Below are 27,833 nucleotides of genomic sequence, written 5' to 3'. Positions count from 1 at the left end.
CCAAGGGTTGAGGGGAGGGGAGGGGGGTAGCGGTTGTTATAAAGGAAGGTCTTGGTCCGAAGGAGGCCACTGTGCCTCAGATAACCGGATGTGAGTCCCTCTTTGTGAAGTGGGGTCATGGGGTACAGGTGGGCCTCCTGATCACGTACCTGGCTCCCTGCCATGTGGCGGCGGCCCTGCCTGAACTGCTCAACGTGATAGCCAGGATGGCGGTTGATACCCCAAGACTTATAGTTATGGGGGATTTCAATCTGCCGTCCATCGGTGAAAAGTCTGAGGCGGCTCGAGAGTTCATGGCTTCCATGATGGCCATGGACCTGACCCAGTTAGTTCATGGCCCTACACACATAGGGGGACACACTCTGGACTTGATTTTCATCTCTGGCCAGTGGCTGAATGGTTTAGATAAAGGGGATGTAGTGATTAAACCCTTGTCATGGTCTGACCATTCTCTCCTTCAACTTGACCTTCAAACCACTACAAGGTGCCGCAGGGAGGCGGAACCAACCAGGTGGTTCCACCCCAGGCACCTGATGGATCCTGATAGGTTCCAGATGGAGCTTGGGCCTTTCCCTGACGCTCTGGCTCACGACCCGGCTGAAGACCTGGTGGCTGCCTGGGATAGGGCGGCCACTGGAGCTTTGGACCATGTCGTGCCTTTGCGGCCTCTGACCCGCCGCCGATCTCACTTAGATCCCTGGTTCTCTGAGGAGCTGAGGGAGATGAAGCGCCAGAAAAGACGCCTAGAGAGCAGTTGGAGGGCCAGCCTTTCCGAATCGGACCGAACACTGATAAGGTCTCATATTAAGACCTACCTAGTGGCGATAAAAATGGCAAAGTTTAATTATTTTTCCATTCTTATCACGTCTGCAGATAACCGCCCAGCCGCCCTGTTCAGGGTGACCCGCTCCCTGCTCCATCCGGGAGTGTGGGAGGACCCCTTGGAGGGCAGGGCTGAGGATTTTGTGTAGTATCTGCATGACAAAGTCCCTCAAATTTGGAAAGGCCTGGACTCTGACTGGGTAGATATAGGTGGGGTGATGGAGACAGGTCTTGAGAACGTTATTTCGGAGGAGTTTGACCCAGTGACCACTGAAGATGTGGACAGGATTCTGGGTAGACTTAGCACAACCACTTGTTTATTGGACCCGTGTCCCTCCTGGTTGGCGCTGGCTTCCCGGGAGGTTACACGAGGCTGGCTTCAGGAAGTTGTTAACGCTTCTTTGAAAGAGGGCTACTTTCCCACCACCTTGAAAGAGGCGGTGGTGAGGCCCCTCCTCAAGAAGCCCTCCCTGGACCTGGCTGTTTTAGCAAATTATCATCCTATCTCCAACGTTCGCTTTCTGTCTAAGGTTGTTGAGAGTGTGGTGGCGTGACAGTTTCCCCAGTACCTGGATGAAGCAGTCTATCTCGATCCGTTCCAGTTGGGCTTCAGGCCTAGGCACAGCACGGAAACGGCATTGATCGCATTGATTGATGATCTCTGGAGGGCTCGGGACAGGGGCTGTTCCTCTGTCCTGGTCCTGTTAGATCTCTCAGTGGCTTTTGATACCATCAACCATGGTATCATGCTGCACCAGATGGAGGGGTTAGGGGTGGGGGGCACTGTGTTGCAGTGGTTCTCCTTCTTCCTCTCTGACCGGTCACAGTTTGTGTTGACGGGGGGCCAGAGGTCGACTCCGAGGCGCCTTGTATGTGGGGTGCCACAGGGGTCGGTCCTCTTGCCCCTTCTGTTCAACATTTATGTGAAGCCGCTGGGTGAGATCATCCATGGTTTCAGGGTGAAGTACCATCAGTATGCTGATGACACTTAGCTGTACATCTCCACCCCGGACCACCCCAATGATGCCCTTGATGTCCCAGTGTCTGGAGGCCATGCGGATCTGGATGGGGAGAAACAGGCTCAAGCTCAACCCATCCAAGACCGAGTGGCTGTGGCTTCCGGCGTCCCGATATAGTCAGTTGGTGCCATCTCTGACTATTGGGGGCAAGTCATTGGCCCCCACAGAGAGGGCTCGCAACTTGGGTTTCCTCCTGGATGCATGGCTATCTTTAGAAGAGCATGTGACGGCTGTGGCCAGGGGGGCTTTTTATCAGGTTCACCTGATTTGCCAGTTGCGTCCCTTTCTGGATCGGGACTCCTTATGCACGGTCACTCATGCCCTCATCACTTCCCACCTGGAGTACTGCAATGCTCTCTACATGGGGCTCCCCTTGAAGAGCACCCGGAGGCTTCAACTGGTCCAGAATGCGGCCGTGTGGGTGATTATGGGAGCATCATGGCGCTCCCATGTAACACATCTGCTGCATGAGCTGCACTGGCTCCCAGTGGTCCTCCGGGTGCAATTCAAGGTGTTGGTGACCACCTTTAGAGTGCTCCATGTCTTAGGGCCTGGATATTTACGGGACCGCCATCTGCCACTGAGAGCCTTCCACCGGCCAGTACGCTCCCACAGAGGGGGGCTCCTCTGGGTGCCATCGGCCAAACAATGCCGACTGGTGGCCCCCAGGGGGAGAGCTTTCTCTGTCGGAGCACCTGCCCTCTGGAATGAGCTCCCCCCGGAGATACGGACGATTCCAGACTTAGATACTTTCCGTTGGGCCCTCAAAACCTTTTTATTTCATCAAGTTGGGCTGGCCTAATCTCTCCAATTGTGTATTTTAATTTGGATTTTTAATGGGGGATTTTAACTGTCGGGCCAAAATGTTTAATTTATTTTTAAATTGTTGTTAAATTTTGTATTTGATGTTTTTTACTTCTGGCTGTTCACCGCCCTGAGTCCTTCGGGAGAAGGGCAGTATATAAATTTAAATATTAAATTAAATTCTGATTTACTGCAAAACCACACCAATGGCGAACCATTGGTATACTTAACAAATACGTATTCACTTAATGACTGTGATAATTCATTTAATGACCACCACAAAAATATTTATAAAATCTAGTCACTCTCATGACTGACTCACTTTATGATCATAACATGTTGCATAACTGTGATGGAAAGTCTCCATTAAGGTATAACTCAAGGACTGCCTGTAATATGTAAACTTCCCTTGCTGATGTGTAACCTAAGCAACTCTGTGGATGGGGAGATAGAGAGAGGTTGAAGAGCCAGCAAACTTGCCCCCCGAAAGCAACTTCTTTGTAAAAGATTCTGTGGCATTTCCTCCTTGCCGGTACTTACCGGGGCTAAACATGGGTGGTCCTGAAGGAATCTTTCTGATATTGTACATATTAGATTTTCAACAATAAATTTTTGTTAATTGTAATCACCCTCTCATCTTTCCCTATATACTTCCTTCCATCTGACTCAAAAATGTTAAAGCTGGCAACAGTTCTTTCCCCAGAGAAATAAATCCATTTCTTACTATTAATTTATCAATATCTATTATCTATAGTTTCTTTCTTTTTATCAAGTTTAAATGGTGCCAGCTGAGAATTTATTCTATAGGCTGTAATTCTCTCACCTTTCCTTTCCTTATCTTTTTTAGAGATAGAGCATAGTAGAATACAATTGTGAGATATTGAGGGGGGGGAGAGAGAGAGAGGGAGTGGGAGAGAGGGGGGAGGGAGAGGGAGGGAGAGAGAGAGTTTATACAGTGTAGAGAGCACAAATATTCATTCAAAACAACAATGGTGGGCAGAAGCAGGGAAGAAAATAATTGTAGAATATGTCTAACCCTTCAGCTATCGAATTTGAAAGTAACAGCTTGATACGAGATGGCAATCATTACCTATTGTACAAATGGTTTGTTAATTTTACAATTATTGGGAAAAGAAAACCTTCTGTGGTCTACGTTTACAGGGTCAATACTTTTCTTACTTTTCCCCCCATATAAGAAACATAAATCAATTGATTAAAAAAGGGAAACAAGAAAGCCCAGCCTAGGCAACTGTCAGGCAACCATCAAAAACAGTGATAAATAATTAATTATTTATTTTATTATTATTTGCTCAAAGGTTCAATTAGTGTGAATATAAGCGAATGTAATCTTAGCTTCAATGTCTTGAGATGTGAATATTTCCCTGTTTTTCTTCTCCTAAAGGATATCATCACTGTGAATTAAGATATATACTAATTACTTTTGTATGTATCCTGATGTAAACACAACTGAAATACATCTCTAAAATTTCAAACTTCTGACTGGTCTCCTTGGAACAGGTTATGGTTCCTAGATGATCTATGTTTTTATGCATGTATCATGTGCTATAGGGGCAGCCCAAGGCATAATGGAGGCTCTCATAAAATCACCCCATCTAGAAGGAAGACGAGAGAAAAATTGGGGGGAAATGTAGATTCATATTGACAGCATGTACTTGGTTAAATTATGGTAGAAATATGGTAGATATATAAATTATATTTATATAATATAAATATATTTCATTTTTACATCTGTTCATTTCAACTTTTGAGGATCTTTTTTGTTTATAAGCAAAATAAACCATTAAACATAAAGTAGCGTTATTAGACATGGTGATCATTTGGTTATCATCCTATCCTCTTTTTTATTAACTGAAGCAAAGTCCCTCACAATAGGTGTGAATTTACAATACTGATGCAAGGTATTTTGCTATACACAAATCAGTTGCTCAAAAATCTTGCATTTAAGAAGGGGATTGGAATTATACTGTAAGTCTATGATATCCTTAAAGAATCTGCCATTACAAATTTCCAAAAAGCCACAGGTGGAGAATGGAACTCTTTGCTTTTGCTGAAAGAAATTGCTTCTTTGATGAACGCAGCAGAAGCTGCTTTCCTTAGTAACCCCTTGATTTCTTTTCTTCTTAACTTACCATTTTGAGAAGAGCCGCCAGGCCAGAGAAGAACAGCAGCAACCAAGAGTAGCCAGCTCTTCATAGCTCTTCAGGCAATGTCTCAACTACCAAACCTCAGTTCGGCAGTTTGGCAATCTCGGTGGATTTCTCCCAACTACTACCATCCCTTCCTCATTTTTTGTTTGTTTGTTTGTTGTCAAGGAATCTGGGAGAAGACAGTATTACAGGAATAAGAATACGATCTTGCCAAGAGCTAAGAGAGGATTCCACAAGAATTTTTTGAAATTTGTGTTGCAATAATTACCATAAACAAATAAAGCAATACTTTGGCTTCTCAGGCAGTGCTTCTGATTCTTATGAAGGAAAAAAAAACACTACTTGCATTCAAGAATCTTTCCAATGTCTTCAGCAGCAGCAGCTAACAGCAAAATTATTATACATGACATTTATGAATCTGACAGATCTATTTTGCATTTATGATGTATAGGAACCACACGTTGTAGATATCCAATATCTTTCTTTTAAAAAATTGTAGTTTTACAATCTTCAGTCAAATACAGTTAATCATTGGCAATCCCATGGGAGACTGTACCCTTTGGTGCCTGTTTGTTTCCCCTTCCCCTCCCCCCAATTCTGGAGAGCTAGGGTTGGATTTAACTTTTACAAATATCTAGGAAGTCAAAATAATATCAACTCCCAGTGGATATAAGAACAGAGAAAATAAGAAAGAGATTGCCACCTTATCAGAAGGATACAAGAGCTACCTTTTTCTTCTTACCTCATTTTTATACCTGTGTATAAGAGCTATAAAAACTTGGTTTTTACCAAGTTCCCTTCCCTCCTGAAAAAGGGAATTAAATCACTATAGCTCCCCTCACACAAAAGCTCACACAATAGTGTAAAGCACCCCCATCATCAGGGGTGGGTTCTACTTACCTCTACTACCGGTTCGCAGTGGGGCCATGTGCCCTTCTGCGCATGTGCAGACGCATTTTGATGATGTAGTGTCAGTGGGCAGAGCCTCCCGCCAGTTTTACTACCAGTTCTATAAAACCGGTGCAAACTAGGGGCAACCCACCACTGCCCATCATAGTCCCAAGCCAATTGTGTGAGACAAGTTTTGAGGTCAATCCAGAAGGCCTAGAGGGTGGGGTCATATATCATCTCCAGCAGCAAGATTGTAACCATGGCAAAGAAGGCTCTTTTCCTAGAACCTCTTAGTTGAAGTTCCTTGACTGATGGGTTCTATAGCATGCTACTTCTAGTAAATGGCTAAAATTATTCAAGTGACACAAAAATTGTAGACCATACTATCACTGAGCAATTCTTCCTTTTTAATAAATAATTATTGACACAATAACATACAATAAACTTTAAGAAGGTTTACAAGGCATTTTTAGTATTAACATTGGTCCACACCTTAAAGACCTTTAGAAAAACAGCTAGCATCTTTCCTTGGCCCTTTGGGTCAGGAAAACCAGAACCAGATGATTAATTTCTTATCACCATTTTATTTGCTTAGAAGGTGTAAATAGAATGTGTGTTTTTTCTTAGTATTTGTTGATGATTTTTTTTCTATGCTTCTTCTTGAGCAGAGGCTTATACCAGGAGACATCGATGTTCCCTTCCAATTCTGTTATTCTGTTACATCTTTATATACTGTCTTTTTTCTTTATGATATTCTTAAAATACCCTGTTTCCCTGAAAATAAGACATTCCCTAATAATAAGCCCAATTGGGCTTTTGAGTGCATGTGCTAAAATAAGCCTCCCCACAAAAATAAACCCTCCCTGAAAATATTTAAATGCAGAGTTGGAAATCAGGTAAGACAGCAAGAGGAATCCCATCTTACTCCATGCAACACAAAATAATAATAAGACCTCCCCAAAAATAAGGCCAAACGCTTATTTTGGGGTTCAAAAAATATAAGACAGGGTCTTATTTTCAGGGAAACACAGTATTTTTTTCTGTTTCTGGTTCTTTTTTCATTCTTTTCTGCCATTCCTATTTCTCTTTTTTTTAACTTTGTATCTTTAATGTATAAAGTTTAATAAAAATGGTGTGTTGTTTAATGATTACAATAAAAAGCAGACTGCAAATACAGCTGTTACTTGTCAACACAGGAGAACTGCCATTTCTTTCTTTTTGCAATATACATTTTTGGTTTTGAGTAGGCTGTCTGTTTAAGCCTAATAAACATCTGTATTGAGAGTGTCAAGACAGTATATTACAATAGGCTCGTAATTCTGCTATCTGATTTCTTTTTGTGCTTGGTTATATTAAAAGTACATTCAAAATCCTATTAATATAATGTAAAAGAAATAATCCCATTGCCTCTAAAATATTTTTCAAAAACCTGAAAAACAATTAATATTACTATTCATATAAACATTTTCTTTTCACAATTTAAGAATACAATTCTGCTCTATGTTGCATATATATATAAATGAAGATGTGAGAAACCCATTCAATGCATTCTGCTAAGAGAAATCTGTTTACTGGCCACTGATTAGCTTTCCTCACACAATCTAGAAAACAGAACATTTTTTTTTTAAAAAAATGTCCCTTATTTCCCTCCTCCCCTTCATGGATTACTGCCTTGTCGTGGCGAAGGGACTTGCGTAACTCAACGAAACTATAAGCTATGCCCTGCAGGGCCACCCAAGATGGATAGGTCATAGCAGAGACCTCTGACAAAATGTGATCCACTGGAGAAGGAAATGGCAATCCACTCCAGTATCTTTGCCATGAAAACCCAATGGACAGTACCAAAAAGAAAGAAGATATGATGCTGGAAGATGAGCCCCTCAGGTCGGAAGGTGTCCAATATGCTACTGGGGAAGAGCAGAGGGCTAGTACTAGTAGTGCCAGAAAGAATGAAGCAACTGGGCCAAAGCCAAAAGGAACTCAGCTGTGGATGCATCTGGTTGTAAAAGGAAAGTCTGATGCTGCAAATATTTTTTCTCCATAGGATCCTGGAATGTAAGATCCATGAATCAAGGCAAGCTGGACATGGTCAAACAAGAGATAACAAGACTGAATATTGACATCTTAGGAATCAGCGAACTAAAATGGACAGGAATGGGTGAATTTAATTCAGATGACCATCAGGTATACTACTGCGGGCAAGAAACCCTCAGAAGAAATGGAGTAGCCTTCATGTTCAATAAAAGAATAGGAAAAGCAATACTGGGATACAATCCCCAAAATGACAGAATGATCTCAGTTCGAATCCAAGGCAAACCATTCAATATCACAGTAGTCCAAGTCTATGCCCCAACCACTGGTACTGAAGAGGATGAAATTGACCAGTTCTATGAAGCCCTACAGCACTTTATAGAATTATCACCAAAAAACCATGGTCAAAACAAACACTCTTTTCCAACAACCCAAGAGATGACTCTACACATGGACATCACCAGACGGTCAACACAGAAATCAGATTGACTATATGCTCTGCAGCCAAAGATGGAGAAGCTCTATACAGTCAGTAAAAACAACACCAGGAGTTGATTGTTGCAAAATGTAGGCTTAAATTGAAGAAAGTAGGGAAAAGCACTAAGCCACTCAGTCCTAAAGGAGATCAACCCTGACTGCTCTTTAGAAGGCCAGATCCTGAAGATGAAACTGAAATATTTTGGCCACCTAATGAGAAGGAAGGACTCACTGGAGAAGAGCCTAATGCTGGGAAAGATTGAGGGCAAAAGAAGAAGGGGACAACAGAGAACAAAGTGGCTGGATGGAGTCACTGAAGCAGTAGGCGTGAGCTTAAATGGACTTTAGAGGATGGTAGAGGACATGAAGGCCAGGAGGAACATTGCCCATGGGGTCGCGATGGGTCAGACACGACTTCTCAACTAACAATAACAACTGTCAAAAAGAAAAAGAAAGGGAAAAAAAGAAAAGAAAAACAAAGCCTTGTTTCCCATCTTAGATGTTAATAGGCATAAATCTGTTTGGCTGAACCTCCTTCTGATTATGAACATCAAGTTTTATTATGCTAACTCCAGAGCAACAACAGCACAAGCAACTGTTTGTGGGTCTTTGATTGGATAGTGAGTTGAAGTGTTTACTGTACTACTCTGTTTCTTTACAAAATATATTACAAACTGTTTGGCAATGGAAAATCATTTTTGGATTTATTTATTTTTTAAGAATTCAACACATCTACACACTAAAAATATCGTTTACAATTATCTATTGTTATTGCTTTAAGATGGGTTGCTGATTGATAATTCAGAATGATCAAATGTTTACAGCTAAAATTCAGGGAAAATTCCTCACTCCAGGTGCATTTTTAAAAAGTTATTCATAATGTTGCATTATAATATTTTATCTGCCTTAAACATGACCTATAAACTTGTTTTTAAATGTTATCATTTTCCCAGTAGTTACAGTTGGTAAAATTTGTCTTTTATGAAATAGGCTTTTAGGTTTGGATCCACTGCTTATAACTCTGTATACAATCCAGCTTCATGTGGTCACATTAAAGAGAACAATATATGATTTCAGACATTCATCTTCTGGCTCAAAGGTGCTATATATCTCCTGTTATTCATTTACTTAGATCTGTAAAATAAAAAGTGAAGAGCAAAGAAGTAAATTTGCAACATTTTCAATTATTATCTTTGAAAATAAAAGATAAAGGAGACAGAATACTATTTAACGTGGAATAGGTTTTATCAATGGTTAGAGATAAGAGGTAGAAATTAGATGAAGAAAGAGTATTGTTATGTTTAAGTAAAATATGAATGTTGTTTATAATCATATGCATGCCAATATATAGGAACAATAGGAATAATAGGAGCATAAATAAGCGAATATAATTATAAATATGGTTAGAATCATTTTGTTATATTATTACTATTGCTATAAATATATGTGTTATCTTTTTTTTTTCTTTCCTTTTTGTAAAATGTTATGCTCGGACAATACACTGTATTCAAAATACTTATATATAAATAAAAAAACCTTGACATTAAAAAAAAAGAAATAAATTTGCATCTGTACATTTTACGTATTCCTTTTAAAAGTGATTCATCCGATCTGCAGCAGAAAGCAACCTGCAATAATTTTAACATATCGAACTACACAGGCAAGAAGATTCTGAAATGTCAGCATCGCCATTTTTTTTAAGCCAGATGGCTAAAACTACTCAAGTGACTCAAAAACTTTAGACCATTTTATCACTGAGCAATTTCTATTTTTTTTTTTAAGATGACTTCTGACACAATGACATCTAATAAAGTTTAATAATTTATTAGGCATTCTTGATATTTTGGAATATAAACTCTGGCATTTAGAATGAACCTGAAGCACCAACATTTTAAAAACAGGAGAGGGGAATTAGATGTTACCAAATTTTAATTCATCCTCACAGGGGATACACTTGAGGAAAGCTGGGATACAAATGAATACTGGGAACTGTAGTCCAGCAATACCAAGAAAGCCCCCATTTCCTTATTAACTAACAAAGAAAAAGTTCCAATAAAATGTCCATTACAGAAATATTTCATATTTACATGTATATCACAACACAAATTGATATTTTACTAATAGTGTTTGCAGTTTCAATGAAAGTTTCATCATAAAATAAGATTCCTGTGATCAAATGAAATCCTGTCCATACAGAGCAATGGGAGAAAACTACTATGGGAATGGGAGTAATACTTAAAAACAATGAGGCATGGGATAGGGAGGTACAAACATCACCCATCGTTTCATCTCTTCTAGTCTGATCCTAAATCCTGGCAGATTCCAAGACTGAAGACCAGGAGACCCCTCTGTCCTGAGGCTGAAATGAGTGGACTTCAGGGAGCTATTTTCATTCATTTCATTGTTCTCAGTGCAATAAATTCAGTATGCACCCTAAAGTTTTCAGGAGAAAGCAAGTAATTCTTAGACTGGATTTGGTTGTCCCTTGAAGTCAATAGAATTTCATTTAGTGATGGATAGCTTTTCTTGTCCAGGCAGAGGTGGGTTTCAGCAGGTTCTGACCAGTTCTGGAGAACTGATAGCGGAAATTTTGAGTAGTTTGGAGAACCGGTAAATACCACCTCTGACTGGCCCCACGCCTATCTATTCTCTGCCGCCCGAGTCCCAGCTGATCGGGAGGAAATGGGGATTTTGCAGTAACCTTCCTCTGGATTAGGGAGGGAATGGAGATTTTACAGTATCCTTCCCCTGGAGTGGGGCCAGAATGGAGATTTTACAGTATCCTTCTCCTGCCATACTCACCAAGCCATACCCACAGAACCAGTAGTAAAAAAAAATTTGAAACTCACCACTTTGTCCAGGTCATTTCAGAGAGTTTTCTTGTTCAATCTATTTTCCATTTATTCTAAACTTGAAAATATTTCATGGGATACCTTATTTTACATGTAATGAATCATTACATACTGGCTGCCAGCAGTTTCGCAGTTTGATTCTCACTGGCTCAAGGTTGACTCAGCCTTCCATCCTTCCAAGATTAGTAAAATGTGGACCCAGATTGTGGGGGCAATATCTTGACTCTGTAAACCACTTAGAGAGGGCTGTAAAGCACTGTGAAGTGGCATATAAGTCTAAGTGCTATTTCTATTTCTATTATCAGTAATTACTAATTCAGTTAATTTTATTTTTTGTTTTGGTCCTGTGGCTTCTGACAGGTATTTAAAAATATGCATGTAGTCACATGAGTAAGTGAGTAAGTTATATATGCAATTTCAAAGGAGAATATTTCAATATCAATGCAAATGAAATAAAGCAAAATGTATGGGCATTCATGTTAGAAGGGTTATGTCTGCAGTCTTGGCAGGATTAATTTGAGATGTATTTCCTGACTCTCGAGGAGCTGCCTTCAGCTGTGTCTGTGAGGTATTTCCGGTTCCTGTCATATGTAGATATATACCTGTAATGATGGCTTGTTAGGGTGCTTTTATTGATGATTAAACCTACTTGAAACATGGTGTCAGAAGCCTGAATCCATGTTTTTTGGATACATTTGAAGCATACTCCCGAAAGCTAAGCAGTGGAAGTATGGCAGCTGCTAACAGTATACCTCTGCCTGAGCCTATGAGGGCGAGTGGAGACTGCGGTAGCAATTGGAATGAGTTCAGGGCAGAGTTTGAAGATTATGCCTTAGCTAAAGGCTTGGAAGAGAAGTCGGCAGCAGTTCAAGCTGCCACATTAAGGAGATTGATGGGCAGTGAATGTCTCCATATCTACAAACTCAATTTAACCCTTTCTTTGGAGCAAGAAAGAGATACCAAAGTTATTCTAGATGCTTTAGAGACTTATTTCAGACCTCTCAAAAATGTTATTTTTGAAAGATACATATTTGGCAGCTGCAAGCAAGAAGAAGGTGAAACTGTAGATAATTTTGTCACACGCTTAAAGAAAAAAGCAGCCAGTTGTGACTATGGTCCCTTAAGGGATGAGCTCATTCGGGACAAAATAATTTTGGGCGCTACTAGTGAAAGAAAATGCCACTGCCTCTTGAGGGAGCATAATTTAAGCCTACAAGTAGCAATTGAGATGTGTCGGACTATAGAATTTAATGACAAATGGCTGAGAGTTCTAGAGCGAGGTAAGGACTGTGTTAATACAGTCTCTAAATAACAGCCAAGTATGATGACTTATCAATACAAATATCAGAATAAAAGGCAGTTTTATAATTCATCTGTGAACAATTAAGTAGCATGCAAATATTGCGGCAGTATGCACATACAAGAGAGAGGGAGCAGTGCCCAGCATATGGGAAAATCTGCAGAGTGTCTGGGAGGCTTAACCACTTTGCAGAAGTGTGTCAGGCATGGGAAAGAGAAATAAGGAAGCTGCATACAATTGAGCAAACGTTAGACTTGGAGAATGCATCACAGGAGGAGGCATCTTTGTTTATCACTGATGCGGTTTATAGGAAAGAATGTATCAGTACAATACACTCCAAGGGCAAAAAATGGTTTGTGAATCTCAGGTTTAACAACATAATTCAACCCTGCCAGCTGGACTCAGGTGCAACCTGTGATGTTATGAGTTTGAAGGACAAAATGAAATTGGCATCCAAGATACTTCTTCAGCCTAGCAGTACTAAATTGAAGTTATATTCAGGAGAATTAGTGAACTCACTGGGCGTATTTCAAACAGAATGCAGCATACGTGGGGATCTTTATAAACTTGAATTTGAGATTGTGGAAACTGATCAGAAACCATTATTGTCAGGATCAACATGTGAGCATTGGGGTTGATGCAGTTTACCATTCCGACTGAGTTACACAATGTTGTAAGTTACTCCCCTAAATCTTTGGTGGGGCCATTGACAAAACAGCAAATCCTCCAAGTATACCAGGAAGTGTTTGAGGGCCCCATAGTATCTGTTCCAGGAGAGGTTCATTTTGAACTTGACCCTGCTATTTCCCCAGTACAAAGTTCACCACACAATGTGCCTATAGCTATTAAGCAGCAGGTTAGAGCACAACTGGATAAGTAAGAGGCAGAAGGACATATTACATCAGTAACTGAGCCCACTGGTTGGATAAGCAACATGGTTGTTATTAGAAGGTCAGAGAAGATTAGAATTTGCATTGACCTTAAATTTCTGAATATGGCCCTGAAGCGGTCACATTAATTAATGCCAACGCTTGATGACGTTTTGCACAAGCTACCCAAAGCACAGGTTTTTACGCTGGTTGATGCTAGAGACGCCTTTTTACAGTGTAAACTAGATGAAATAAGTAGCTACATGACTACGTTCTGGACCCCATGGGGTAGAAAGAGATGGCTTAAATTACCCTTTGGAGTTTCGGTAGCACCAGAAGTATATCAACAAAAGCAGCATGAATTACTGAGTGGGCTCGATGGAATTGAGCCAATAGCTAATGATATTCTTATAGTTGGCTGTGGTGAAACAGACAAAGAAGTTGAGCATGACCATGATGAGAAGTTAATAGCACTATTAGATTGGTATAGGCAGGTAAAGTTAAGGCTCAGTGTTAAAAAGATGGAAACGTGGGAAAAAATATGGGTTCAGAATGTTAAATTTACGCAGTCACAGAACTTGAGGGAAAATTTTTATAAAATGTTTTATAGGTGGCATTTAGATCCTAAGAAATTGTCATGCATATATCCTAATGTTCAACCAAAATGTTGGAGATGTGATTGTTTGGATGCTACATATTATCATATATGGTGGACTTGCAAGAAAGTGAAGGCTTTCTGGATAAAAATTTGGTGGGTCATGCAAAATGTTCTGAAGAAAAAACTCCAATTTTCTCCTCAATTGTTTTTGTTGGGTATAGTTAAGGGTTTTTCAATGGGTGAAACAAAATTGATATTGTACATGGTGACAGCAGCTAGGTTACTGATTGGTCAATATTGGAAAAAGGATGTCTTGCCTACTATTGAAGAATGGACTTTGAAGGTGGCTAGTTTTGCAGAAATGGCGAAGATATCAGCATACTTAAAAGACTGGACTCAAGAGACCTATGCATGGGAGTGAAAGAAATGGATAGATTATGTGCAGAATAAATATCAAACTAGGAAGTATCAGATAGCTTTTAGTTCAATGTTGTGTAGAAATGTATAGTACACAGGGGGGAGAATAGAAGGGAGGTAAGGTATGATATAATATGATGTGGATTTGGATTTCACCTTGGGGAAGTCATGGGAGGAGGGGAGGACTAGGGAGGGTTAGGGAGGGAAAGGGGGGGGATGGGAAAATTTGTATTTGTAAAACTTTTTCAATAAAAAAAAAGTTGCAATTTTAAGGTGCACGAAGTCCACTTCCATGGGCATACTTTGTCTTCACGAGCTGATCCAGAAAAGCTGATCCAGAAAAGCTGATCCAGAAAAGCTGATCCAGAAAAGATTAGAGCCATTGTGGAGATGCCATCGCCTGATGATGTTAAATCAGTGCAGCGATTTATCAGATTTGTTACATACTGTATCTAGCAAAATTTCTGCCGCACCTATCGGAAGTGTGCCAGCCATTGAGATGCCTTCTGGACAAAGATGCAGTTTAACTTTGGCTCCCCATGCATGAGCAGGCAGTACAGGAGATAAAACACTTGGTCACTATTGCTCCAGTGTTAAAATATTATGATGTTACGAAGACTATTACCATTCAAAGTGACTTGAGCAAAAATGGCCTAGGATGTTGCCTAATGCAAGAAGGTCAGCCGATTGCATACGCGTCCAGAGCGCTTTCTTCTGCCGAGTTGAACTATGCTCAAATTGAAAAGGAGTGCTTAAGTATTGTATTTGCCTGCCATTATCTTTTTGGCCGGGATATAATCATAGCCGAAACTGATCACAAGCCGCTAATAGCCATATTCAAGAAGCCCCTTTTGTGTGTTCCCAAACGTCTGCAGAGCATGATGCTTAGTTTGCAGAATTACATCCTAAATGTTGTCTATAAGCCAGGATGTGAAATGTATATTAGTGATACCCTGTGTTCTGCCCCAGCTCCGGATTCCCGAGGATATTGACACACACCAATGGTCCTTATCAAATTTATTAAGTAGCAAGAATAAACCAAAGTCTGGCAAAGGTTGGCAACTAGCCAACCAGCCCAGAAAACAAGATACAATAGGACTTTTCCAAAAATGCTCTGATGATCATTACAAGTTGTTTCCAGCAAGAAACTTACTAACGGCGTGTGACTTAAATAGGTTAAGGGAGTGGCCAATTATCCTCAAGCCTTGCTGTCGAGGAGACCTCCTCCTCCTGAGTAGCCATTCCTGCCTTTTGGCAGCCCTGCATGCTCGAGCATTGAGAAGAGGCTCCTCCACTTCGCTCTCTCCACTTGAAGGAGCCTCTGGAGGTTCTGAAGGCCCTGGCTGAGTCTCTGCCTCTGGAACCACATCCTCCTCAGCCTCCTCACTATCCGACATGAGCGGACTGCTGGTGCGACACCACACCAGCCTCCTTGTCTTCGGGATCAGCCTCAATCTGCGCATGTCGATAGTGGGCCACACCACCCTGAGTAGTGTGGTGTGTTAGATCAGGTGACACTTGGAGGAGAACATGAGCATCAGACGGTCTGCTGGATGCAACAGGAACAAACTTTTTTTGCTGAAGTTAACCAAGCAGACTATCTTAATTTGCCCCTGAGTGGGAGTTCGAGCATGTGACCTCTTCACTGCATCACTGCATCATCCTCAAGCTAACGGCAAAACTGAATCAGCTGTGAATCTTTGTAGGAAAGCTCACAGTGAAGGTAAAGATCCATGGAAAGCCATTCTACATTGGAGAAATACCCCATCTGAGGGCATGGACAGTAGTCCGGCACAGACTGATGGCAAGGAGACTATAGACATCACTACCAGTGTCCAACAGGCAGCTTGAGCCCTTGGTGATACAAGGAGTTCAAGAAAAGTTATGGCTGAAGAGACAAGTGGTCAAGGCAAGATATGACAACTCAGCTAGAGATTTGCCAGAATTAAAGATCGGGGAACAGATTCGGATGAAACCGCTGCCTGGAGATTGAACAGATTGCTGGAAAATGGGTAGCTGCTTACAACAATAGGCTCCATGTTCCTATTTGGTGGATGTTGAAGGAACTTTGTATCGTCGCAATCGAGTAGACTTGCATGTAGCTGAGCGGCCAGACTTTACATAACCTGTGGACAGGCCAGAAGTATCCATGGACAATGAGTAATGCACAGGGATGGAGCCTCAGATTAATGTTGTCCTTGTCATGGTCAGATCACTCTCTCCTTCGTCTCGACTTTTGAACTGCTGCACCCCGCTGCAGGGAGGCGGAGCTGGTAAGATGGTTCCGCCCCAGGTGCCTGATGGAACCTGATAGTTTCCAGATGGAGCTTGGGCCATTTCCTGAGGCTCTGGCACACGCCTAGACTGGAGACCTAGTGGCTGCCTGGAATAGGGCGGCCGCTGGAGCTCTGGATCGGGTCGTGCCTTTGCGGCCTCTGACCCGGTGCCAATCTCATTTGGCTCCTTGGTTCACTGAGGAGCTGAGGGAGTTGAAGCATCGGAAAAGACGCCTAGAGAGTAGTTGGAGGGCCAGTCTTTCTGAATCGGACCGGACACAGGTAAGATCTCATATTAGGAATTACCTAGTAGGGATAAAAGCAGCGAAATGTAGTTATTTTGCTGCTCTTATTGCGTCATCAGATAACCGCCCAGCCACCCTCTTTAGGGTGACCCACTCCCTGCTCCACCAGGAAGCGCGGGAGGACCCCTTGGAGGGTAGAGCTGAGGATTTTGTTCAGTATCTGTATGACAAAAATCACTCAGATTCGGGAAGATCTGGACTCTGACTGGGTAGTCTCAGGGGGAGGGATTGGGGCAGGTCTTGAGACTGTTATCTGGGATGAGTTTGATCCTGTGACCCCTGAGGATGTGGACAGGATTCTGGGTAGACTGAATGTGACCACTTGTTTATTGGACCCGTGTCCTTCCTGGTTAGTGCTGGCTTCCCGGGAAGTGACATGAGGCTGGCTCCAGGGGATTATAAATGCTTCATTGGGTGAGGGTGACTTTCCCGCCACCTTGAAAGAGGCGGTGGTGAGGCCTCTCCTCAAGAAGCCTTCTCTGGACCCGGCAATGTTGGTAAACTATCGTCCGGTCTCCAACATTCACTTTGTGGCGAAGGTTGTTGAGAGTGTGGTTGCGCAACAGCTTCCCCAGCACCTGGATGAAGCGACGTATCTGGATCCGTTCCACTCAGGCTTCAGGCCCGGGTACAGCACGGAAATGGCATTGGTCACGTTGGTGGATGATCTCTGGAGGGCTCGGGACAGGGGGTGCTCCTCTGTCCTGGTCCTGTAAGATCTCTCAGTGGCTTTTGATACATCGACCATGGTATCATGCTGCACCGGTTGGAAGAGTTAGGGGTGGGAGGTACTGTGTTGCAGTGGTTCTCCTCCTTTCTCTCTGACTGGTCGCAGTCTGTGTTGACAGGGGGGCAGAAGTCGACCCCGAGGCCCCTCATATGGAAGGGTCAGTCCTCTCGCCCCTCCTGTTCAACATTTATGTGAAGCCGCTGGGTGAGATCATCCATGGTTTCGGGGTGAAGTACCACCAGTACGCTGATGACACCCAGCTGTACATCTCCACCCCAGACCACCCCAACGATGCCCTTGAAGTGATGTCCCGGTGCCTGGAGGCTGTGCGGATCTGGATGGGGAGGAATAGGCTCAGGCTCAACCCATCCAAGATCGAGTGGCTGTGGTTTCCGACGTCCCGATATAGTCAGTTGGTGCCATCACTGACTATTGGGGGTGAATCATTGGTCCCCACAGAGAGGGCACGCAACTTGGGCGTCCTCCTGGATGCACGGCTGTCTTTAGAAGAGCACTTGACAGCCGTGACCGGGAGGGTTTTTTATCAGGTTCGCCTGATTCACCAGTTGCATCCCTTTCTGGATCGGGACTCCTTACGCACAGTCACTCATGCCCTCGTCACCTCCCGCCTGGACTATTGTAACACTCTCTACATGGGGCTCCCCTTGAGGAACACCCGGAGGCTCCAACTGGTGCAGAGTGCCGCCACGCGGGTGGAATGGGAGCGACACGGCGCTCCCATGTAACACCCCTCCTGCGCGAGCTGCACTGGTTCCTGGTGGTCTTCCAGGTGCGCTTCAAGGTTTTGGTTACCACCCTTAAAGCGCTCCATGGCTCAGGACCTGGGTACTTGCAGGACCACCTACTACCACCAATAGCTTCCCACCGGCGGGAATGCTCTCATAGAGAGGTGCTCCTCCAGGTGCCGTCGGCCAAACAATGTCAACTGGTGGCCCCCAGGGAAAGAGCCTTCTCTGTGGGGGCACCTATCTGGAACGAGCTCCCCCCGGAGATACGGAGGATCCTGGATCTGTGCACCTTCCACTATGCTCTAAAGACTTTTTTATTTCACCAGGTGGTCCTGGCCTAACTTTCTCCCTCTTTTTAAATAATTTTAATAATTTTAATATTTTTAATACTCAAAGTTTAAATTTGTTTTAAATTGATTAGGGTTTTAATCTGTCTGGGCCAAACTACTTAATTCGATTTTATTTCTGCTTTTTAAATTTTGTATATATGTATTTTATTGTTGGCTGTTCACTGCCCTGAGTCCTTCAGAAGTTGGGCGGTATATAAATCAAATAAAAGTAAAAGTAAAGTAAAGTAAAAGTAAAAAATGTTGACGAGAGCTCGGAGCGAGCGGGTATACCCGATAGCAGTTGAGTGCCAGACACTCCAGTAAGCAGTGAGAAGAGCCCAGTGGTTCCAATGAGGATGGAGAAGCCCAGAGTGCAAAGAGGGCCGTTGGCACAAGAGGGCCACTTGTGACTCGCAGCGGCCGATGTTCGCGACCACCTGACAGACTCAATTTGTAGAAAGTGTTGATATTGTTTTTTTCCTATAATCTAACAGACTCAATTTGTACAAAGTGTTAATATTGTTCCTTTTTACAATTTTGACTCTTTTGCAATGTTTTTTAATGTTTTATTATGGGACAGTTGTGTTAATATGAAAAGGGAAGATGATACAGTTGCTTGCACCGGAACTTTGCATGTTTTCACAATGTTTTATAATGTTTTAATATGTGATAGTATGAAGGGAAGATGTTGCAGTAATGTTACAGTTGCTTGCATCGGAATTCTGCATGTTTCACAATGTTTTATAATGTCTTAATATGTGATAGTTGTGTTAATATGAACAGAAGATATTACAGTTGCTTGCATCAGAACTTCGTATGGTTCACAATGTAATGTGATAACATTGTAATAACCAGGCTTAGGACCTCGTTATTTACGGGACCGCCTGCTACCACCAATAGCCTCCCACCGACCAGTACGCTCCCACAGAGAGGGGCTCCTCCAGGTGCCGTCAGCCAAACAATGTCGGCTGTCGGCCCCTAGGGGGAGAGCCTTCTCTGTGGGGGCACCTACGATCTGGAACGAGCTCCCCCCAGAGATACGGAGGATCCCGGATCTGCGCACCTTCCGCCGCGAGCTTAAGACTCTTTTATTTCATCAAGCTGACCTGGCCTAAATCTTCTCCCTTTTAAGTGCAAATTTTAAATTTTAGTGTGTTTTAAAATATGGGTATTTTAAATTAAGGGTATTTTAAATTCAGCCAAATTTATTTAATTCATTTTATTCAATTTTAAATTTTTTCTATGTATGTGTTTTATTTCCTATTTATTTATTTTATTTATGTTCACCGCCCTGAGTCCTTCGGGAGTAGGGCGGTATAGAAATTTAATAAATAAATAAATAAATAAATAAACAAATAAATAAATAAATAAATAAATAAAATAATAAAATGTTTTAGTAATACAGTGTTTTATATCTTTTCAATGTATATATGTAATGCTTATGGGGTTAGTGGGGTTTTTAATGTTTTAAAACGTGATAGTTGTATTAATGAAAAAAGGAAAGATATTACAAGGGTTATGTCTGCAGTCTTGGAGGAGCTGCCTTCAGCTGCATCTGTGAGGTATTTCCGGTTCCTGTCATATGTAGGTCCGTGGTGAACAAGGCTCTCCTTGTCTGAGATTTAATTGACAAGGAGGACGTGGACCTGGCATGCATTATGGAGACCTGGCTAGGGCTGGAGGGAGGTGTCCCTCTCACTGATTTATGCCCCCCAGGCTTCCGTGTGCTTCACCAGCCGCGACTCCAGGGTAGGGGCTGGGGGGTGGCGGTTGTTATTAGAGAAAGCCTCAGTCCCAGGGAGTACACTGTTTCTCAGATAGGCAGGTGTGAATCCCTCCTTTTGAAGTGGGACCCTGGAGTTCAGTCGGGTCTGTTGGTTACGTACCTATCTCCCAGCTGCGTAGCCTCAGCCCTGCCCGCACTGCTAGATGTCCTGGCCGAGTTGGTTGAACTCCCCAACCTTCTGGTTGTGGGAGACTTCAATTTACCATCGGCCAGGAAGACATCTGAGTCAGTCCGGGAGTTCATGGCCTCCATGATGGCCATGGACCTAACTCAGGTTGTGCAGGGCCCAATTCATAAGAGAGGAATAAGGACACTCGACCTGATTTTTCTCTCTGGACAGTGGATAAATGATCGTGGTAGGGGAAACTTGTCAATCTACCCCCTGTCATGGACGATCATTCCCTCCTCAGGCTGGACTTTCTCTCCATCATTCCCCACTGCTGGGAGGCGGAACCAATGAGACTGTTCCGCCTGATGGACCCGGAAGGGTTCCTGACAGAGCTTAGGCCATTTCCCGCCTCCTTAACCCCAAGGCCCTAGTTGCGGCCTGGGAACAGGCCGCGGTGGGGGCCTTGGATCGAATCGCGCCTTTGCGGCCTCTGACCTGACACAGATCCATGGTTTACCATGGAGCTCAGGGAAATGAAGCGTCGTAGAAGATGCCTGGAGGGCGGTTGGAGATCCTCCCGATCCGAATCTGACTGAACACAGTTAAGAACCCATATTAGGTCTTATCTTGTGGCAATGGAAGCGGCAAAATGCCAATATTTTGCCGCTCTCATTCCATCTGCAGAAAACCGCCCAGCTGCTCTGTTTAAAGTGACCCACTCTCTTCTCAATCATGGAGTGAGGGAGGACCCCTTGCAGGGCAGAGCTGAGGATTTTGTACAGTTTCTGCAAGATAAAATCGCTCAGATTCGAACTGGGTTGGACTCTGACTGGGCAGAGTCTGGTGAGGTGACAGGGGCCTGTCCTGATGGTAACATCTGGGTTGGGTTTGAGCCTGTTTCAATGGATGAAGTGGACAGGATCATGGGTCAACTGGGTGCCTCCACAGGTTTATTGGACCCTTGTCCCTCCTGGCTTGTTTCTGCAGCCAGAGAGGTGACTGGAGGCTGGATTCAAGCGGTTGTCAACGCTTCTCTGAGGGAAGGGGTATTCCCCACCACACTTAAAAAGGCGGTGGTTCGTCTCCTCCTCAAGAAGCCCACCCTTGATCCAGACTCCCTTAACAACTATCGTCCAGTCTCCAACCTTCGCTTTATAGCGAAGGTTGTTGAATCCATGGTGGCACAGCAGCTCCTGCAGTTCCTGGAGGAAACTGACTTCCTAGACCCATACCAATCGGGTTTCAGGCCCGGTTATAGCACAGAAACGGCATTGGTCACTTTAGTGAATGATCTCTGGCGGTTGCTCCTCCAACCTGGCCCTTCTTGACCTCTCAGCGGCTTTCAATACCATCGACCATGGTATCCTACTGCAGCGACTCGGGGGGTTGGGGGTAGGAGGCACCGTTTTACGGTGGTTCTCCTCCTATCTCTCGGGCCACTCACAGTTTGTATGGACGGGGGGAGAGAGATCCATCCCGAGGCCCCTCACATGTGGGGTGCCTCAGGGGTTGGTTTTCTCCCCCCTGCTCTTTAACATCTATATGAAGCCACTGGGTGAGATCATTCGTGGTTTCGGGGTGAGGTACCACCAATATGCTGACGACACTCAGCTTTATATCTCCACCCTGGATCACCCTGGGGATGCCCTTTCTGTGATGTCCCGCTGCCTGGAAGCGGTATGGGCCTGGATGGGAAGAAACAGACTCAGACTCAACCCATCCATGACTGAGTGGCTGTGGATACCGGCATCTCATGATCTAGTGGCCCCATCACTTGTGATGGGAGGGGAGGTCCTTACTCCCTCAGAAAGGGTCCGCAATCTGGGGGTCCTCCTGGATTCACGGCTATCTTTAGAAGATCATTTGACGGCTGTGACCAGGGGGGCCTTCGCACAGGTACGCCTGGTGCGCCAGTTGCGCCCTTTCCTAGATCGGGATGCCCTTGCCATCATGTCACTCATGCCCTTGTTACATCTCGGTTGGACTACTGTAATGCCCTCTACATGGGGCTGCCCTTGGGATGCACCCAGAGACTACAGTTAGTCCAGAATGCGGCCACACAGATTGTTACAGGGGCTTCTCGGTACTCCCGTGTGACACCTCTCCTGCGCGAGCTGCACTGGCTACCGGTAGTTCTTTGGGTTCATTTCAAGGTGCTGGTGCTCACCTATAAAGCCCTACATCGCTTAGGCCCGGGGTACCTGCAGGATCATCTCCTGCCATCCTCCCATCGTCCGGTGCGCTCACACGGAGCGGGCCTCCTCAGGGTGCCGTCAGCCAGACAATGTTGGCTCCCAAAGGGGAGAGTGTTCTCTGTGGGAGTGCCGACCCTCGGGAGTGGGCTGCCCACCGGCCTCAGGACAGCCCCTGACCGCCTCTCCTTCTGTCGCGAATTGAAGATGTGGCTTTTTCACCAAATGTGCTGAATCCGTAGGGGTGATTTTTAATAATTTTAATTAAATTTTTAATTAATTTTAACTAATTTTAAATTGACTTTGATGTTTATGTAATTTTTTTGTTCCTTCTTGTAAGCTGCCCTGAGCCCTTCGGGAGAAGGGCGGCATATAAATTACATAAATAAATAAAAATAAAAATAAATAGATATATACCTGTAATGATGGCTTGTTAAGGCACTTTTATTGATGATTAAACCTACTTGAAACAACTCAGAGGGCTGAAAAAAGTTATTTTTGACCGGTCCTCGCACTTACGACCATCCTCACATTTATACCCATTGCAGCATTCTTAGCAACCGTGTCAATCATTTCACAACTGCAGTGCTTCCATTTACCACGGTGACAAGATAGGGTGCAAAACGTAAAATGTGAGGACAGTTGTAAGTGCAAGGACTGGTCAAAAGTGTGAGGACCAGTCAAAAATAACTTTTTCAGCCCTCTGAGTAGTCCCTATGCACATAGGTACTACCAGAGGGCTGCAAAAAGTGATTTCTGACTGGTCCTCATACTTTTGACTTGTCCTTGCACTTATGACCAGTTGTCATTTATGCCTGTTGCAGCATTCTTAACAACCATGTCACTCATTTCACAACTGCAGTGCTTCATGTGACTGGATGGGACAGCCAATTCTACATAGCTTCTTTGCCCTAATGACAGTTTGCTGCAACAGCCGTAAGTGTGAAAAATGGTCATAAGTCATTTTTTTCAGTGCCATTGTAATTTTGAATGGTCACTAAATGAACTGTTATAAGTCAAGGATTACCTGTACAAAAATACAAAAAGCTTCTTTGCTTGCAAAGCAAAGAATACCAATCCCTAAATACAAATCATTAGATTAGGAATACCTGCAAACTGGAGTTACAAATCAGGGAGAGTGCCAGAGCACCTTGAGGAATTAAAATAGTTAAAATGTAATAACTATCAGCAGCCAACTCTTGCTCATAAAGTGAAACCCTTTAGCAGAGAGGTCATTTAAGATCTCCAGAATGAAGAAAGGAGCAAACACAGTAGCTGTTTCTTGTTAAACCAATTACCAGAACAAATAGACACAGGAACTAGCCAGATTTCTGAAGCTGCTTCTTTTCAGGAACAGAGATTAAGATTTTTCCTTCCAAACAAAGGAAATTATCCTATCAATAAACACAGGATTAAACATCACCAAGCACAGAATTAAATTCACCAAAAAACAGTTTTAGACCAAAAGTCAGAAAGGGTATGTAAAATCACGTTTGAATGTCAACCTTTCTAGATAGTCAAGAAGCCTTGCTGAATGTCACTCATTCTGGTTCCTTGTCATTAAAAGCTTCTTTTCGGCAGCTCTGCTTTGTTATTCAATTATTTCTTCAAAGTGCTGATCATTGCATCCCAGCTGGAAGAACTCCAACAGGGGAGTATTTCCTCCCAACACAGTGTAAAAAGCTTAAAACAACTCTTCTTCTTTAAGAAAGTCAAGCAAAGGAAAAAAAAAAAAACTCAGGAGAAGCTCCGGAGGTGACAGTAAGTATAGGCATACTGCCAAGAATGTAATAAGGGTTAATGGAGAGGCAATTTCTGTAAGCAGGGCAATAAAGATTAGGCTAGAAACAACACCAGAATGTTGTAATTCCTTACAGGATTAGCCCTATAAAGTGGGGGGCGGGGAGGAGATTTCTTCTAACAACTGGTTCTCCAAACTGCTTAGAAAGTTAACTGGTGCGAACCAGTAGAATCCATCATGTGGTTTTGATTCAGGGACTGCAAATTATAAAACTATTATTGTGCTATCTCTACCACCATGCTTTACTGACCAGTAACTAAAAACCAGTTACTTACCTGCTGCATGTCCTTTGCTGAAAGATAAAGATGATCTTTTCCCCATCTCGTAGCTTGGTAAGCATCAGATGGGCCTGAAGTAAACATTTTCTTTATTTAAACCTAGACAATAGGCTTTCTTGCATTCTATGAAAATATGTCTTGAGTTGCCAGATGTTGGTGTGTCCAATGGTGTAAAAAGGCTTGCAGAACCATTAAACTCTACTTTGGAATCTGAGGCTGCCATATTATTTCTCAAAAGCAGGCTTGGGGTTTTTAAACTGCAGAACTTCACAGCCACCAGCTGAGGCACTAATAATAGTGCATGTGCTGGACCACAGCCAGTAGCTAAGACCCATTTAATAGTGCCTCTGCAGAGTAACAGCTCTACAAAATCTAAACCTGCCCTCTGGCCGTGCTTGGAAAAACATGGACCAAGCATTCCTATGCCTACTTTCTGTGCAGAAAAACTTCAGTGGATCAGTCTAAATTTACATCACGGCAAATTTTGTGTCAACTAACAGATTTTGAAGTATGTAGTTGGAAACCCTGCATCAATTTCTAAGATATAGCTTAATCTTATTTATTTATTTATTTATTAGTTAGATTTATATGCCACCCTTCTCCAGAGACTCAGGACGGCTTACAATGCATTAAGCAATAGCCTTCATACTTTTGTATATACCTGCTTAGTAGGGCTTTCGGGCCCCCCTAAGCGGTGTTCTTTTTTATACAAAGTCAGCTTATTGCCCCCACAATCCATTTTACCTACCTCGAAAGGATGGAAGGCTGAGTCAACCTTGAGCCTGGTGAGATTTGAACTTGCAATAATTGCAGGCAGCTGGCAATTTAAGTGCTACTTTAACAGCACTTAGTCCACTGCGCCACCAGGCTCTATGCCTGTTGTTAAAATCTTGTTTTACTTACCCTATTTCCCTGAAAATAAAACATCCCCTGATAATAACCCCAACCAGGCTTTTGAGCGCATATGCTAAAATAAGCCTCCCCATGAAAATACCCCTTATTTTTGGGAAAACACAGTATTATAATTAAAATGTGGCTCTGCTGATTGGCCTGGGGGCATTGTTAATATTTATCATTTGTTTTAATTTTTGATACTGCTTATCTGGTTGTAAACTGCCTAGAGTCACTTGCTGGTGAGATAGGCAGCATATACATTTATTAAATAAATACAGTTTTATACAATATCTTACTGTCCAAACAGAAAAAAAGGAAAACAAAACAAAAAAGGAAAACAAAGCATATATCTATTTGTGATTTTCCCACATTAGATTTTAGAATAGGCAGAAATCCTTTCGGCTCTGATTAAACCTCCCTCTGATTATTAACATCAAGTTTGATTTTGCTAACTCCAGAGCAACCCCAGGAGGAGCAGTCGTTGGCGATCTTTGATTGGATAGTGAATTGAAATGTTCACTGTGCATCTCTGTTTCTTTACAAACTATATTACAAATTGTTTGTCAATAAAGATCATTTTTGGATTTCTTTTATTTTTCGAAGAATTCAAGAATCCATATGCTAAACATATCAACTACAATTATCTATTGTCATTGCTTTAAGATGGGCTGCTGATTGATTGTTCAGATGAATCAAATGTTTAAAGGTAAAATTACAGTATATAGAAAAAAATTTTCATTTCTCACTCCAGATACATATTTAAAAAGTTATTTATAATGTTATACTGTAAAATTTTATCTGCCTTAAAGGTGGTCTATAAATTTATTTTTAAATGTTATTATTTTCCCAGTAATTACAGTTGGTAATTATCTTTTACAAAATAGACTTTTAGATTCGGATCCACTGTTTATAATTGTGTATATACAATCCAGCTTCATGGGATCATATGAAAGAAAATAATATATGACTCCAGATATTCTTCTGGTTCAAAGGCTGTGGTATGCGTCCTATTGTTTATTTGCTTAGATCTGTAAAATAAAATGTGAAGAATAAAGAAATAAATTCCCATCTGTACATTTTATGCAATTCTTTTTTAAACTGATTCATCTGATCTGCAGCAGAATGCAGCCTGTAATAATTTTTAATATATCAAACTACATGGGCAAGACGATTTTGAAAGTCAGTATCACCATTTTTAAACAAAATAGTGAAAACTACTATTGATGATTGCATAAGGTTGACCTGATTATGGTGAAGTCCATTTGGTGAGGTCCAAGTGTATAAGTGGCACTTGTGCTGTTTGAACCATGTATTCATGATTTTGGACTGTTGCCTTCTGGCAGAAGATACAAAGCAATTAAAACTCAGACCACACATTTTCTGAATAGTTTTTATCCCAATTGCACTCAACAATGAACTAAAGGGCCACCACCAGTCAGCTGTTGGACAGCATTAATTGGCCTGTTGTGTGGATGTTTGGGTGGTTCAGGGATGGGGAATTTGTGGTGGGTGGGGGTGTGTTTGTTATGTGTGTTGGGCCTGGTCTTTGGATGTTAACTGAATTTTGTTGTATGGGTATACTGTGTATATATGTACAATGACAATAAAGTTATATATATATTTGTACCAATTGTATCAGAATTTCTTAGACCACGGCATAAAAACCCTCTATTTCAAGCTCTGTTGAAGCAGTCTTTGGGGCATAGACTTGGGTAACTGTGATATTGAGAAGCTTGGCATGAATTCTGATGGTTATAATTCTGTCGCTGGCAGTTAAGAAGTTTTCCACTGCTCAAGTTTCTTACCAATAAGATAGAAACAATAAGAGGTATCCACTGCATGTATATTTAATAGGACCATTCACTCTGTAAATTCACTAGGTCATTTCAGCCTTATTGTGCAACTTAGCTGGAAGACCAGATAATCACCTGGCGATGTTCCTTTTGGAAGACTTCAAATCCTACATCAGCAACTTGGTAAATAAGCTTTGTGTTGCTGCAATAGAAATCAGACAAAAGGTGGTACTTGTCTGGAATGCTTCTTTAATTTCATTGTGTTGCAGTTTTCAAGATAACAGCTTTAATGTTAAAAATATACTATGTTCCCAACAATATCTCTGTCACTGAGATACACTTG

General features: G+C 42.5%; 1 protein-coding gene and 1 pseudogene across 4 annotated transcripts in view; one reads left to right on the top strand and one right to left on the bottom strand.

Annotated features, from left to right (window-relative positions):
- Window positions 1–5,157, bottom strand: part of LOC148114690 (complement factor H-related protein 1-like) — a 41,947-nt gene extending 36,790 nt beyond the window's left edge. For 3 of the 4 annotated variants that reach the window (XM_087890071.1, XM_087890073.1, XM_087890074.1), the window contains exon 1: window positions 4,796–5,040. In XM_087890071.1, the coding sequence (XP_087746197.1) occupies window positions 4,796–4,859 (64 nt within the window). In that variant the 5' untranslated portion in view covers window positions 4,860–5,040. Of the gene's footprint in view, window positions 1–4,795; window positions 5,041–5,081 lie in introns of those variants that run through there. The other variant, XM_087890072.1, reaches the window with a different exon arrangement.
- A 7,299-nt stretch (window positions 5,158–12,456) lies between these two features.
- LOC148114689 (uncharacterized) lies at window positions 12,457–13,382 on the top strand (annotated as a pseudogene).
- The last annotated feature ends 14,451 nt before the right edge of the window (window positions 13,383–27,833 follow it).

Source organism: Pantherophis guttatus, chromosome 3 (assembly GCF_059756535.1).
Source record: "Pantherophis guttatus breed Tessera chromosome 3, ASM5975653v1, whole genome shotgun sequence".
NCBI lineage: Eukaryota > Metazoa > Chordata > Lepidosauria > Squamata > Colubridae > Pantherophis > Pantherophis guttatus.
Note: the sequence above shows the minus strand (reverse complement) of the source record. Positions and strands in the feature narration are given on the sequence as shown.